The sequence below is a fragment of the Xiphias gladius genome, chromosome 6, assembly GCF_016859285.1.
Source record: "Xiphias gladius isolate SHS-SW01 ecotype Sanya breed wild chromosome 6, ASM1685928v1, whole genome shotgun sequence".
In the NCBI taxonomy this organism is placed as follows: domain Eukaryota; kingdom Metazoa; phylum Chordata; class Actinopteri; order Istiophoriformes; family Xiphiidae; genus Xiphias; species Xiphias gladius.
This window is the reverse complement of record NC_053405.1, coordinates 30,530,260-30,546,641: the sequence shown is the minus strand read 5'-3', so window position 1 is coordinate 30,546,641 and position 16,382 is coordinate 30,530,260. Positions and strand designations below refer to the sequence as shown.

At 37.7% G+C, this 16,382-nt stretch overlaps 1 protein-coding gene across 11 annotated transcripts in view; it reads left to right on the top strand.

The window, feature by feature from the left end:
* The window catches only part of szt2 (SZT2 subunit of KICSTOR complex), a 144,545-nt gene that overhangs the window by 65,544 nt on the left and 62,619 nt on the right, over nucleotides 1-16,382 (top strand). For all 11 annotated transcript variants that reach the window (XM_040129338.1, XM_040129328.1, XM_040129337.1 and 8 more), the window contains exons 46-49: nucleotides 2,143-2,230; nucleotides 7,732-7,850; nucleotides 8,099-8,263; nucleotides 10,507-10,591. In XM_040129338.1, coding sequence (XP_039985272.1) covers nucleotides 2,143-2,230; nucleotides 7,732-7,850; nucleotides 8,099-8,263; nucleotides 10,507-10,591 — 457 coding nt within the window. The remainder of the gene's footprint in view (nucleotides 1-2,142; nucleotides 2,231-7,731; nucleotides 7,851-8,098; nucleotides 8,264-10,506; nucleotides 10,592-16,382) is intronic.

Genomic DNA, 16,382 nt, shown 5'->3' with positions numbered 1-16,382 from the left:
GATCAGTAAATGATACTAATAAATATATATTGGCAAGTGAAGTTTGATATACAGTGGAATCTCATAAGCAAACAACTAAAACACAAATTGGCTTGAGACTTAAACTGTGATTAATGAATAAAATCAAGATTCATAAGGTACTTTCAATTGGGTGGTGGCTTTCCCGAACCCTAATCCTAAATTTCAACTAATAAAAATGATACTGAAATAATTTTTGCAAATTTTTCCATTGTTGTTTTTAAAAAGATCTTTTTGATTTTTTTTTTTAAAGTAAAGTTAAAAAAAAAAAAATTAAATCATGAAGCTTAATGTAAAAAAATGTTGGCCCGCATTTTCATCTCACTATCAAAGAAGAAAGAAAATATAGTTTTATATATGTACAACTGTTCAGAAGTGTGCTAGCTAACCATGTGCTGACTACCATCTTTGAGCAAGGCTCATAATGATCTAAAATTGTCACTACTGTTACTACTACCATGAGGAGATATTTGCTGAATTAGACAAAAAGTGTATGGACCTTTGTGTTTGTAAACATCGATCACGTGATTTGTGGGCGGAGCCAAACTGCTGTCAGAAAGTGACAGCAGTGTCATGTAAGTGATTACTTGAAAAATGAGGGAACAAAATCTGGACTTTCTGGAGCCATGGATACCTCCCCTGTAAAACATCCTCAGTCATTACGTTTTAATGCCAATGATATTACATGGTCCCTAAGCTTAGATATGTTTTTGCTCAGTCATAGTGTGAAGTAAATGTCATATCACAGAAGTAATACTTCCATATGCCCCATTCATTCAATAAATGCTTGCATAAATACTGAGTGATGTTATAGCTAAACTGTCTGAGCAATTTGGTTTGTCTACATGCTACTTCTGCTTACACACTAACGTTTCTAATGTTGGTCAATGGTGTTACCATTATGAAACAGCCTACTGAGAGTGCCAGCTTTGTGGTTGCTGCTGTTACTAATTTATCGTTTTTGGCTACATCATTGATTTTACCTGTGCAATAAACAGTGGAGATTTCATCAGTACAGTTTGTCTGTATAACTGCTTGCAACCATAAACGTCTGTGTTTAGCTTCAATGGGTGTCTTTGACGATGGTATTCAATAAAAGTGAAAGCCATCTTTTTTTGTATTCCTTTCTGACATCCAACAGCACATGACATTTTTTGTTCTTTTTTCCTTCCACTTGTTTCCGCTGTTTTTCTGCCACCACAATTGCAGTGATTTAACTGTGACGTCCACTCGAAATTGGTCTATTAAATTACAATCAGACTAAGACTATTACTGTTTTTGCCACTACTTTTGAGTAAGTATTACTGACTTCTTAAAATGTGTCAGTAAAGTTAATTTCTATGGTTAACTTATACAGGGAAAAAGACATAAAACACTAAACAAAATTTTGTGGTAGCTACCGAGACATTACTGTCACTACCGGAAATATGCAGTCACTAGAGAACATGGGGAAAATACACTATATTGATTTATCAACTAAGATGTTATGATAGTGTTTGGTTAAGTGTATATTAAAACTAATGAATCCTTAACTTTAATATCAGTATGATCAATGTTATGCCCTTTACCATGAAAGATTAGGTTCAAAATAGAATGAATCTCATAAATTACGCTGGAAAAATTGAATTGAAATGTTTAAAAAGCAATTGTTATTGATTTAGCTGTGAAAACTTTATAAAAAAATCAAAAATTGAAAAATATATTTATATATTTATATACATATATTTATATACACGTATATGTATGTATATACATGTGCATATGTATGTATATACACGTGTGTATGTATGTATATATACGAATATATATATATATATATATATATATACACATACATACACACACACACACACACATATATATATATATATATATATATATATATATATATATATACACATACACACACACATATATATATATATATATATATATATATATATATATATATATATATATATATATGTGTGTGTGTGTGTATATTTTGGTATGTACTGGCGAGAATATTTGATCAAGTTCTCAAGTTACATGAGGATGCCAAGTCTTTGTAATAATGCTGGATCCAGGTTAGTTGGGAAGTCAGTGCTGGTGCCAAATTGACATCTTTGTTGTCTCTTTCCTCAGGGATCCAGGTCTTCTCTGGAGGGCTCTCGGCCAGTTGGACAAGTAGACAAGCACATCCTGCTGCTGGTGCATGGAGTGGGAAATGCAGGTAAGAGGCTGGGAAATATCAAAGATTAATAAGGATTTAAAATTTTAAAATTAGCCAAATGTATTTGTGATAAACTGGTTGTGAGGTAGTAATAACAATTCCAAGATAAAGATAAGATTGTGTGTTGCAGAAGGTAGCTTCAACTTGGATCTTTGTGTGAGCTATGAGCCATAAAGAGTCGGTGGATGAGGGAAGGCCATGAATAGATATATAGACATATAACGGGATCTTAAAATCTATCCCAAGACTATCTGGAAGCCAGTGGAGTGATTTTAGAACAAGAAAAATATGAGCTCTTTGTTCCAGTTGAAACTCTGGCAACAGCATTCTGTCCGAAGTTTAATGGATTTCTAGCCTTTTTGGGGCAATTTCACTACATTGCAGAAGTTGAGACAAGTGGTAATAAAAGCATACAGAAGCTTCTCTGTATCTCGAGGAGAAAGAAAAGGCCTAAAATGCTGTTTTTGTTGTTTGTTAGATCAGACTCAATTGTAACACCTATGATATGATGTGTGTGTGTGTGTGTGTATGTGTGTGTGTGTGTGTGTGTGTGTGTGTGTGTGTGTGTATATATTTGTGTAAAGAATTAAGTATCATTGGCATAGCAACAACACATACTATTGTGTTTGAGGATGATTACCTTTAGTGGTAAATTATTCGACTTCAGGTTTGTGCCAGAAGGTCCTGCCTGTTTTTCCAACATATCAGTAAGAATGTTGGGAACCTGATCGAGGCTGCAGTGTTTTGTTTTGTTTTTTTTTGTTTTTTTTTTTCTTGCCACAAAGAAAGAGCAAGATGGAGATTCGTCTGTAGTTGCTGAAGCTTGTTGAGTCCAAATTTTATTTTATCTAGTGTTCGTACACCTGGCGTTTTGGATGTGTATGGGGAAACACCCAATCTGCCATTAATGATTTAAAAACACAGAGCAGAGCAATCAACAGACAGACCAAACGTTTTCAATGATACTGACATATGTTTGTAACAGGGTCCACATGACATTTTGACAAGTGCACTCAGTTTTGTCAGTACTACTTAAGATTTCTTAAAATACATTTGATAATATAACTGGATTATCAGTTGCTTAGCCAACGGTTAATTTAGAGTAACTCTTACTCTGATTTTATCTGAAGAAAACTTAATTGCATATATATGCCTTTTTGCCTTTTAGTTATATTTCAGATTTCACACAGCATGCTAACATGCTAAATTTAAATGGGGAACATGGTAAACATTACTATACTTAACATCAGCATGTTAATATTGTTGGTTTTCCTGATGATGATCCATGTGATCCATCATACATTTTGGCTTTCTTTACAATTAGCATTACAGTCTCACTGAGCCACACGGCTCAAATTGTGGTGTTGGCAGTAGTAGATAAAAAACGTATTATGAAGATGAAACAAATATATATTTACTGTGGCTCTGCATGTGAATAATTCACAAACTCACATTTCACAGTGGTATTTACATGGTCACCCTTTATCTGTGGATAATCTGAGAACAAACATTGCTCAGTCCCTGCTCTCTAAGGCTGTAGAATAGGGAAAAAAGAAGAGTGAGGCATATCATGCATTAGTGACAAAACAGTTCTCAACAACTCCCTAAATGCCTTTGGCTTATCGTGTTGCTTGTGGTGTTATGGGATGAGGCATTTTGGAGCTGGATGGAAGTCAACCCAAATGAAGGCCTGAAGCAGTGCTCTGCTCTCTTCAGTGTCACGAGCTGCTGACAGATGCTGCTCCGCTGCACTGACAGTATGGTGACGAGTGGGGTGGAAAACAAGCCAGGGTTGGAGATAGTTTTGCTAACATCCTTTGCTACACCTCTGTTCTCAGTGAGTGTAGGATGGTCTACTTGGAGAACTGGCATTTTTCACTTGCTCGTCCAGACCTTTTTTCGTGAAAAAAGGCATTGTAAAGTAGGGCTGTTAGTACCAAATTAGATTCAATAGTGCACAGTCTGTCATATGTAAGTCATTTTAGTTATGTGTGCTCGCGTTTTGAATGGCTGAGATAAATAGGAAATAACGCTGTACACATGGTCTTTCTTCTCTGTCAGGGGCAAACAAACCGTACTAGGGTGTGTATACTGTATGCTGTGGAGACAACGGTTTCTCTGTGTTTCTGTCCAGTGCTCATATTATGCTCACTTTCAGCCTCATGGTTCCTTCTTGAATGAGCTAAAACCGTATAAATTTGCTTAAATTGCCTATTAATTCTAATTTCCAATAGCAAGGAAAGCTGGGCTTCTTCAAGTCCAAGTTAAGGCTTAGATCTGATCCGAAATGCATTGGACCACATGTCACTTATTATTACAGCCCAGCCAACACTAGATTTTTGATATGAGGCAGACAGAAAACAACAATGTGTTAGTTAGTATGTTTGTTACCTTCCTACTCTGTGGCTCTCAGCTCCACGCCAATTGGTTGTTACTGAAGATGTGTATTTTCAAGAACACAAAGGCTCACAAAAAACTTGCTCGCTGTAGTTTTTATCAAACTTGCTCAATCATCAATGGTAATAATTTGTTGCTGACGAGTTTCAGGAGCGGATGAACACATTTGGTGCTGTAGTGAGTATTTGGGGCAGCAGGACGGTGTATGTGGGAGTGAGTCTAAATAAACTACAGTGTGTGTGTTCAATGTAATGAAGGAATATGTCACCCAGTGCAACAGTGTGGCTCATTTATGTAATTTTAATAGGTTTTGGACAACAATGGAGCTCTATGGCACAGAGGAATAAGATATATTAGGGTTCGATACACACACAATACTTGTTAGGAGGATCCATTCATTGTTGGTTTGGGTCTGCAAGTGGGATTTGTTGACAACAGGAAAATGTAGAATGTCACAAAAAATATTATTTAAAAAAAACAAAAACAATAATACATCTGCAGATTTTCCTATTTTCACAAAAATATATACATAAATACAATACATTTTTGATAAATCTCACTTATATTAGTTTTAAAAAGAATTATGACTAGCATATGTAATGATTGGAACAAGTTCAAGTTTAGTTTTAATTGTCATTTTTACACGTATACTGCATACACACATATATATGTCAACATACAGGAAAATTAAATGTCTTTCCTCGTGGACCAAAGTGCAATATGGGACAGACATTTAACAACAATAAATGCAACAAACCAAATAGTAGAACAAAGAAAATCAGTGTAACAAGTTACAAATAAAGGTTTTAGGCACTGAAAGTAAAGTGAGGATGCTTTCAGAAATAATGCCATGAATAGTCTTTATTTATCAATTAACTTTATCCAAAGTGCAGAAGAGAAAAAACCTAATTTACATCAATATTTACTGTGACCACCCTTTGCCTGTAAAAAGCATCAGTTCTCTTCAGTACACTTGCACAGTTTTTCTGGTATTTGGCAGATAAGTTGTTCCAAGCATCTTGGAGAACTAGCCATAGTTCTTCTGTGGATTTAGGCCATCTCAGTGTCTTTTGTCTCTTCATGTAATCCAAGACTGACTCCATGATGTTGATATCAGGGCTCTGTGGGGGCCAGATCATCTCTTGCAGGACTCCTTGTTCTTTTTGTCTCTAAAGATTATTCTTCCTGATTCTGGCTGTACGTTGGGGCTCGTTGTCAGCTGCAGAATGATTTTGGGATCGATCAGACGGCTCCCGGATGATAATATGTGATGAATCTAAACATGGAAAGTGCATAAAATGTGTGCACAGTACTTTACATATAGTTTATAATTTAGTTAACAAATAGACACTTCATACATGAATGGATAAATGGTCCTTCCATCCCTCATCCTAGTCTTGAAGAAGTGCCCTCTCCATAGATTATGGAGGTCTGAGGGAGTCTTCAAGGCTTTGTCAGTTTCTCTGTGTGCTTTCACTCCAGTCCAATCACAAGAAGTGTCATATCATTGAAAGCAAGTTGCCACTGTCAATTACTTACATGCTAATATTATCACTGTTGCTAGTAGCAAGATGTCAAACTCAACGTTTGCAAAAAAAGGGAAGTTGCTGATGACAACAGAGAATTCAGAGAGGAATGGACAGAGAACATTTACTCTTCTACAGTCCAGCACTAAACCTGTGTCCTCATACTGTAGCTGCGTAACCAGTGAACACCTGGACCAGTAAGTCTGTGTGGCAGTAATACCTTTTGTACCCAGGTTGCTGCATTTTGCTGCCATCAGTCCAGACCTCAACCCAAAACAAAACTCATATCTGGGGATTAAATAAAAAGACATTGAGTACCCCTGGTGTAAAGATTTGTCGCAGCAGGATGCTGTTCCTCCAGTGGATGTCTTGATGGCACTGTTGTACTGGGAGTATTTCCATGTCTTAGACAGGCTAGGATTACAGCAGTGGTTTCTCAAAAACACGGCTCATTCAAATCCTTCCTTTGCTCCTTCCACTCACTATAGTTTGAACTCACCACCATTTTTCAGCTATCACTGGATAGCTATATTGAAACCCTCTTTGACGTGTGTACATGTGTGTTTTTGTAAAGTAAACCACCAAGGTCTCTTTAATCAGCAGAGGAAAATATAGAAGTTAGAAGAATACACAGCACTTAATATTTTAACCCTCTGAAGCATTAATAAACCATTTATGTGAAAAATTGTCAAATTCACAATTTCACTGTACAACACAGTGGTGAGCAGAATATTTTTTCCTAATTGAGCATGAAAGTTCATTCTTGACTTAAGAGGGGAAAAAAGTAATTAACTGAATTACCTTTTTCCCAGAGCTTTCAAGCACATCCCATGGTCTATTTCAGAAGATGGAATTTTTTCATAACGTTTAGGTCATGTGATGACAACTGAGTTATCTTCACATGCTTTTGAGGAAGCCTGTGAGATGTAGTTGAAAGCTCCTTAAATACTAGGAAGTAGAACTTGAGTTAAGATTTTTCATAAATTTCTAAAAAAATAATTAAAAAGGGAAATAGTTTTTGTGTTACTGTGTTTACACGTAAGGACTCATCTTGACCTGCAGAACTCTTTGGAAAAGTTGCTCAGAAGGCCAAAAAGTGACTTACCTTTGGCCTGATGTGCGCACAAGAATATCACCTTTGCTGCTCACTTGCTTTTTCTGCATCTGTCCTACAAATTGTATTTTAATATAATAGACAAATTTCTACATTCTGTTGATGAGCCACAATAAAAGCATTGCAAAGATAAACTTGAGAGTTTTTGACCTAATAAACCAGAATCAAAAGTCTGAAAAAAAAAATCTTAACACAAGGTCTGCTTACTAGTGTTCCACCTATTGTCATGTGACTAGACTCCGTACTTAAGTTCAAAACATATAATTTCACACCTTTGCACACCTGGCCAAGTTAGACTGCCTGTTTATGGTTCTTGCCCTTGGACAATCGAATGATCACTTCATTTGAAGCATACTTAGGCCTTTAAACACTAAATTCAACCATATTCTTTAATGTGAATATTTGTGTATTTGCAGCATGAGGGTGATACAGGGAGGTTTTTTTTTCTTTTTACTTCTGTTTAGGTCCAGAGATCACAGATGAGCTGGTTAAGGTTCTGCGGAAGCGCTTAGATGAGACCACCTTGGACATCATCACTGTCATGCTTGTCAGGAACTGCAAGCTGACACCAGCTGATGTGGAGGTAAACTGCTCTTTTTGTCAACTGAAATTTTCAGAGGGGAAATAATTAGGGAAAAAGCATATTTAAATTTTCCAAATGCAATGTTTTCCTGTATGTTTTTTTTGGGGTTGGTAAGTTCTGTGTACATGGACCTGTGTATTTCTGTGAGCAAATTGTTTACACTAACAGGGTTTTACTCCCATTTGTATGCACTCATGCTACTGAAAATTGCTTTGGATAAAAGCCTTCACCAAATGTTGTCTGGTCAGTTCATCCAGCCATCAGGATCTCCAGCCACTGAGGTGATGAACTTCAGCCTCCCCCAGTACTGTCTTCCGTGGCTGCCCGCTGTGGCTCATTATCTGAGACAGAACCTCCTCATCTTCTTGCATGTACCGAAGTACACCGACAGCAATACAGCACACCATTTCAAGGTACAATCCAGACTGACTTTGGTCGGAATATGTAACAGAAGAAAGAAATAGAAATAGAATTCTGGATACCAAACCTTTCTTTGTGGAAGAGATAGAGGCCAGAACCCACTGGAAGACCTAAGAAGAAAATTCTGCTTAATTGCAATTTAGTTCTTATTTTGAAATCTGTCACTTCTTATTAATTTGTACTCGCCAAAGTAATTGCAGAGATCTGGGAACACTGTGACATTTCTACAATAAAGTCTGAAGGGGCAAGAGACACAAGCAGTCAAATAATCGGACAGGTTGTAAACAAACCAACAGTTTAGCCAAGTGATCAAACCCAATTAACTTGGAGGTGAAGTAGAGAGCGAACTCACCCAATTTGATGCTAATAATCCAACATTGCACAGGAAAACTGTGTGCACACAACTATAGTAATTACAGTATGTTAAAACAGGACATGAGTTTCTAAACTGTGATGGGTGTTTACAAGTATGTGACTAAATTGCCGGCTTTTTACAATCTGTCTGATCCTCGGTTTTTTCTCATGTTTCTTGTCTGGTTAGACTTCTCTTTAGTGATTGTACTTAGATCCCACATATGAGCTAACTTGATAAATACAATGGCTTTATTACTGATAGGAATGATGGCCAGTTCCAAAAAATCTAAAAAGAAAATAATTTAATCCCCTATGTCTTTAAATTTCCGATTTGAATTTATTTATTAATTTTTAGAAATATTGCTAAAAAATGTGTAGCAAGCAGCTCATAAATAGTTGTTTTGAAAGTGGTTGTCATACAGTGTCAAGTCAAATAGACCCGTAGCCCGATGCTTAAGTCACATGTAACATAACGGCAACGTTCATCGTTCGACTCACAGCCAGTCGTGTGTCATACCCCTCTTTCTCTGTCCTTATTTCCAGCCAAAAACTTAATATAAAAAAAAGAGACCATGGTAGAGTGAAATTCGTGTGTTCGTGAGAAAGAACTAGAAGCTTGGTGACGTAGTGACTTTGCGCAGGATTAGTTTATGAACTACTGTAGGTAGTGAGCTGAGCAAGCTAACATGCTGGGAACATGCTAACACTAGTCAGACACAATACCTCTCCAAGGTAGCTTGCCACCTCGCTAACTTTCTCATTTGTGAACAGTATTCAAGAGATGCATTTGTACTATTAAATACTGTCTTGTAACTGTTTGCTAACCATGACTTTTTAGTGGAGCAGTTTATACCATATAAAGTTGATAAGTGAAGTATAAATATAAAATGATATCTGTTTTAGTTTGTCCAGATGTCTGTTCCAGTACAGGTTAGCACTGTCAATAAGTTTTGCCTTGAGCCAACAGCACAGATTTGCATGTCAAAGTTGACATGTCAAAGATTCATTTGGATTTGCTTCACCTCAGCGTGTGCAACTTTATTAAAATGAATTGGTTTTGCTCTTTTAAATGTTGTGGTGACCAGGAGGAATAGTTTGACATTTTGGGAAAATTTGTACTTACTTTCCTTATGAGAGTTAGATGAGATGTCTATGCATCAAGTATGGCGGTACCACCAAGTCTCAATTAGCTTAGCTTAGCATAAAGACTGGAAGCGTGGGGAAGTGTTGGCTCCGTCCAAAGTTAAAAAATTACACCTACTCCTCTAAACCTCACTTTGCTATGTCTTATTTTTTATCCATACATAAACAAAAATGAAAAAATGATATGTTTTGGTTTTATTATGCTAAGCTATAAGCTAATGCTCTTGCAGTCTCTAATAAACCCACCCACCTACCAGCATACCTACCCTACCCAGGCATTAGGCACCTTGATGTACCATTTTTTTAGATCCAAGAGTTTCGTACAGGAAAAGAAATACACACTGCAAAATCTGTGGCATATTTGTTCAACAGGTATCTAATCACTCATCACAAGAGGATATGTGATAGCTCTAACTCAGACATAATCCTTTTAACTGTTGCCACTTGATCAATGTTTTCAACTACTTAAAATGAGTTTTTGAATTGTAAAAATCAGTCACGGCTGCTTGCAAACCAAAAATGGCCTCCCCACACTGATAGAGGACAGTTACAGACAGTTCTGTTTAAAGTGATCTGGATTAAAAATAAATAAATCCTAGATATGGGAGACTCCTGGCTCTGTAAAACTGTGGCAGAGACTAAAATCATTCGGACAAGTCTCATTGTGATATATGAAATAAATGCATGACGTGTGGTTTGAGCTTCCAGGGGCTGATTTGCTCTCCTGTTCTGTCTGCAGCATTACTTTCATTTGGGCAGTGACTTGGCTGACGGTGATATCTACCTCTACAATAAACCTGGAGGCCAGGGCACAGGAGGCAAAGGTAATCACATTCCCCCGGCCCACCATGTTTTCACTGCAACAAGGCTCAGTCCTCCTGAGTGTGTGTGAGTGCCTTTGTGTGTGCGTGCGTGCGCGTGCGTGCAGGTTTTTTTATGGCTCTATGGACAAATTTTGGTTTGAAACCATCGTGAAGACATTCTGGCATTGTGAGGTCATCTTGACTAGTCCTCAAAACTTCAAAGGTCTCTTTGAGGGTTAAGACCTGGTTTTAGGATTCAGGTTAGAATTAGGTTTAGGTTAAGGTTAGGGTAAGTGTTAGAATTAGGCATTTATTTGTGAGAGCCCAGTCTTAATGAGGCAAAACATCATTTCAGAGGTCCCGGTTAAGGATAGCAGAGGCTCTGCTCCATGGCAAAAGTCAGCTGACTTCGGGGCTATGCCCTCTTCACTTTAATCAGTAGGTGGCAAGCAAGACGCAGGAACTTGGCTTGGGTTTTGAGGATTTATAGCATTTATTTATTGACAAACTGCATGTACACTGCACTGCTATATTCAAAGCTACAGTGGAATGAAAAATTCTGGGCACCCTTGGTCAAAATTTCTGTTTCTGTGAATAGTTAAGCGAGTAGAAGACGAACTGATCTCCAAAAGGCATAAGGTTAAAGATGAAACATTCTTTTCAACATTTTAAGCAAGATTAATGTATTATTTTTGTTTTTTCTATAATTTTAGAGTGAAAAGGGAAAGGAGCACTTTACAAAAGATTGGGCCCCCAGAGGGATTTGACCTCTCAGATAGCTTTTTCCAAGGTCTCAGACCTTAATTAGCTTGTTAGGGGTATTGTTTGTTCACAGTCATTGTTAGGAAAGTCCAAGTGATGCAAATTTCAAAGATTTATAAATACTCTGACTCCTGAAACCATATCCTAACAATGAGCAGCCATGCCCCCCCCCCAAGTAGCTGCCTAGCACTCTGAAAATAAAAATAAATAATGCCCACAAACAGGAGATGGATATAAGAAGATACCAAAACATTTTCAGGTAGCTTTTTCCCAAGTTGTATATTTTCCTGGAGCTGTTTTACACAAGTAGAAATAGAGCCTAACTAACTGTAGCCAGGGGCTTCCCATAACCTGTACTTTAATTGGTGCCAGGTTCTTACTTGCCTTTCTACTCAATTTTTAAACTGATGTTTTGGATACATGCCATTAAAAAGGCAAAAGTGGGGCCAGCTATGTCATGTTTATACGCTGTCCGGAGGTCAAGTGAAGAAAACAATTGCGGGACAGACAACTGTAGTGACGCTGGTGTTGTTAGAGATTGTCTTTAACGTTTATGTGCCAAAGGAGAATGCAGGGCACTGCTAGGACCACTGTTGTATCAATGGCTTTTTCTCAGTTAATTTCATTTTTCCCCCTCACCTTAAAAAGACCCCAACCTCAGCCCTAAAGTGCAACAAGAGGGCTACCCGCAACATACGCTAAACTCAGCACAGTGCAGCTACTGTACTTTGATGAATTTTTCTGTCTGTACGAGTTGTTCAGTCCAGTGGGTTCTGTGTGTCAAATCATGTGACGCTTTGTGATGCTGCTGATGTTTGTTGCACTTAAAGGAGGGGCAAGTGATTCTGGAGAAAGACTGCTGATATTTGAACTCAGCAGCAAAACAAATACACTCCTCCCTTCAGTGCTCCTTCAGAAGCTCCACCCCCCTAATTCATGGACATGCATCACCAAGGCAACGCCATTAACAACTGGGCTAGCCAACCAAAAGAGAAATATTGCTGTCTCCAGAGTGTCTTAAGCGGCATGGAAGTGGATACTCTTTCGCATAGCTGAAGCAAAAAAAAAAAATTATAATATGTAACTTCATGAAACAAACGACATGCAAACAAAACACAATTGAGTAAAAACAAGCGAGAGTTAGTTGTTTGGATAGATTTTACAAAAATGCAGTGACGGAAAAGAGGACCATGTGTTTCTAGCTAAGCTAACAAGGAAGTTAACGTTACCTACCATAGCATTTTGAATTATGCATCAATCCAAATAACCCCACTGTGTAAGCAAATTTGTGTTTTCAGGTCTTCATGGCTATAAAGCACTTCGCATGTTGTACTGACAAATACCATGATATAGAGAAAACAATGAGACAGCAAACTGTCGCTACAAGTTGCTACTGAAAAGCTAACATGCAGGGAGGAGGAGATGCTTTCCCATAGCCAGCACACTAGCTCTAGTGAGTGGTAATCACAACTCTCCTGCTACTATAGCTAACATCACACAAACACCACATCCTGGCAAGCTACATAGCAAGCTGTCTGTGGGCAAGTAATCTTAACGTAATCGGACATACAAATGTGACATAGGTACCTGCTTGCTAACTCACCAGTTCTGATTAGCTATCACAAACATTAGTAAACAGGACAAAACAATACTGATGTCTTGGCTCTGATAAACACAGCAAAACTCATGTTTTACGCAACTGTCAAGAAGAAACAGAGCAACCACATGTATCTCTATTCGTTTCAACTCGTGGAGGTCTGTGCACCGTTGGAAAGCCTCACTGATGTTAAACATGGCTCTTCACCCTTAACTGATCATAGCCGTTCCTTTTCAGTTTTTGCTCTTCTGACCTTCTCCTCTTTGGCTGTTTCTAAGCCATCTCTGCTTCTTCAGAGTGCGATTATGTTGTGGAGTTCAGCACGCTGGAATGTGCGAGATTTACCATCTGTCGCTCCCACAGCCCCCTTTCCTCCATCTCTCCTCTTCTTCTTTCCTCCTGTCCCATGACAAGCACCCTGTCGCTGACTGGCTGGAATAGTGTTTGTGACTCAGTCCGAGCCACTTCGTTTGTTTCCAGTTTACAGAGCCAGGGCTGTGTAGGAACACCAAATTTTTTTTTTCAGGGCATACACAGAATTGACAGCTAGCAGACCAAAAGGAGATATTTGCTGGACATGGTAGTTAGTGCAACAAGTGTTCTCCACCAATCTTCTTTGTTATAGTATTTGTTGTTCAGGTAGATGCAAATGCAAATGCAGGAGTATATCCGTGGTTACTGTCATTAAGTTAAGTCGTTAAGTTCCTGTAGTAGCAAAGGGCTAATTTGTGAAACTATGTAATAAAAAAGAAAAAGAAAACTAAATTATTACTTTCTAATCAGGAAATAAGGCTCCCCGGATCACAAGAGGTAGGGGTTTGAGGATATTAATATCTAGTATCTGGATACATTTTATTTCTTTATTTAAGTCTTTGTTTTTATCCCTAAACCTTTCCCAGACTGATACGTTTTTTTCATCTACTTCATGTAGACGTTAGTTAAGTACTTTTCTTGTTTACTATGACCAAATCATTTATTGGAAACTTTGCTTTGACCTCATGTTTTTCATTGGCTCCTCTCTCCTGTTGTTGTGCCGCTGATGTGGAGGTAGTATAATATCTTTGGATATGTTGACAGTGTCTTTTTCTATTTATAACTACCACATTAAATTTGGAACACATTTCCCACTGCCTGCCTGGCATAACAAAATACTACACTCTTGTCTTCAGTATTCACACACTGCTAATTTCTATGAACATCAGCACAATTATTTTCTGGAGGTGGCTTTCTCTTTCTTCTCACTATGCACTAAACCCCATGCTTAGGATTCTAGTCAGAGCACACATTTCTCTATAAGTTGATATTGGACTTCTTTTTCCCCCTCACAGCATTATTTTCAGGCATGCTTTTGCATTTACATCACCAGCCTAATTTGCTCTGCCCTGCGTGTTGCAGGAAAGCATCTGATTTGTTTTGTTTTTTTTCATTATATGTAGTTTGTTGACAGCTGCACAAACAATAAACAAGGGCAATTTATGATTGTATGTGACTAGCAGCAGTACTATAGGCTACTGTCTTATGCTACTGTCTTATGTCATTTCATATTTGTGTGGAAAATTGGTTTACTTAATGTTAACAACAACTCATCAAAATGCACACTTTTGTGTGAATAAAAATTGCATGAAGTTAATCTAAGATCTCTGTCTTGTCACTTTCCCTCTGCATATATTGCCCTTACAGTCAGAAATGATCGATTCCATTCCACACTCAAATACTCTCTCATTTTTAGTAATGTCATCTACTGGCATTTGAAGTCAGTTAAGGGGGAGTGCTGCTGCTGGAATTAGCTCTGTGACTGAAAGGTTACCTGGTTCAGTGTGAAAATGTGACTATGGAGGGTGAATAAATAACTCTGCCACCCTTCAACAGCTCCCACCAAAGACCAACTAATTATAGATGTAAATGAATTTACTGAAGTAAACCCTCATTTGTCATTACTAATATTTTTGTAATATGCTACCTTGAATGGCCATTTTAACTTGACATTTTGCTCTTAATCACAATGTTACATTTTCATTTGCAGAATACCTTATCTTGGGTGGGCTGGTTCAAGTAGGTTTGTCAATCATACTATTTTTTACTTACAGTTCAGTTAAAAAATATTTGGCAGAGGTGTAGACTCAAGTCACATGACTTGGACTTGATTCAAATTCCAGTCATGAATCTAACGTTTTTTGACCTTTTCTTTAAAGTTGATTTTATTGCAATCTGCTATTTACCACACAATTGCTTTAGAGTTTTACATTTTTTAGTAGAATAGGATTGTAGTTATGACGTATGACCACTTCCAGCTCCAGTGTACTGGTAGCTTTCTGGAGAATCCCACCATTACTCTCTCTTTAAAATGACATCTCTGCACCTTTCAAATCATAAACATTGAGGCTGACATGAGGAGTTTGCTCCTTGCTCTTATATTCATTTGACTTGCCATCTAACTACTTTTAAATTGCTATGCAGAGAGGCTCTGACTCCATCTCATTATTTTCAGCAGCTGCAGAACAAGTTGCTTAAATTATATGATGCTACCTGATCCCTGCCCAGTGCATGAAATAACTCTCTCAGTGTCAGACAGCGAAGGCCATGTTGTGGCAAATTGAAAATGCCCAGACTCTCACCTGTGTTTCTTGTCAGCTAATTAATGAAGTGTTATCTAGTGACTCCTAGTTGCGGTTAAATATGTCTTCCGAATCCCAACAGTCTTACTTTGGGTAGATTAAAAAACCTAAGTGTATGACTTAGGTTTTAGTGAGAGAGTAAAACCCCAATAACAAAACAACATGAGTTATGTAACTTTCTTAAACAACAGTGGTGGCCCCGTTAACTGCTGAAAGTAGGCCTGACCACTCATAGTAGTCCGTACACAGGAACGCTTTAAATGAGAAGCAGTCAGAGATGAGAACCAAACTTGTAAAAAGGAAGGGATGAAGTTGGTCAACCATGGTTGTGATTTCATTTTACCATCGTTGTGCAAAATATGACACTGAACTACGTTAACTCTTATAAGTCTACATGACATGGATTCCCTCAATGTTATAAGCGTTAGCACACAACCTCAGGCTGTTTAATGACAAAAAGCCCATGTATCACTAGGTTAATCAAAAGCAGTCTTATCTGCAATCATAGTCCAAGTTATTTTGATCATTTGAAGGAAATAGAATTTGCATGTCATAGCATGCAATGCTTCTCTCTCTCTTTTTTTTAAATTAACAATGGGACCTTATTGTAGCTATAGCCCTTCTCTTATATGTCTGTAAAGTTGGACGGCGTGCAATAGTCACTGGTTAATATTACTCACTTAGTAGTTCTTTAAGGACACTTTGTGCTTCAGCTAGAATAAAGAACAGCTGTGGTGTGCTTTCTACAAAGTAGAGGTTAGAGTGAAGTTGTTTCTACCACATCACAACCTTCTGACTATTCGGGGACATTCAGTATTCTGATGTTCAATCTCCAAAT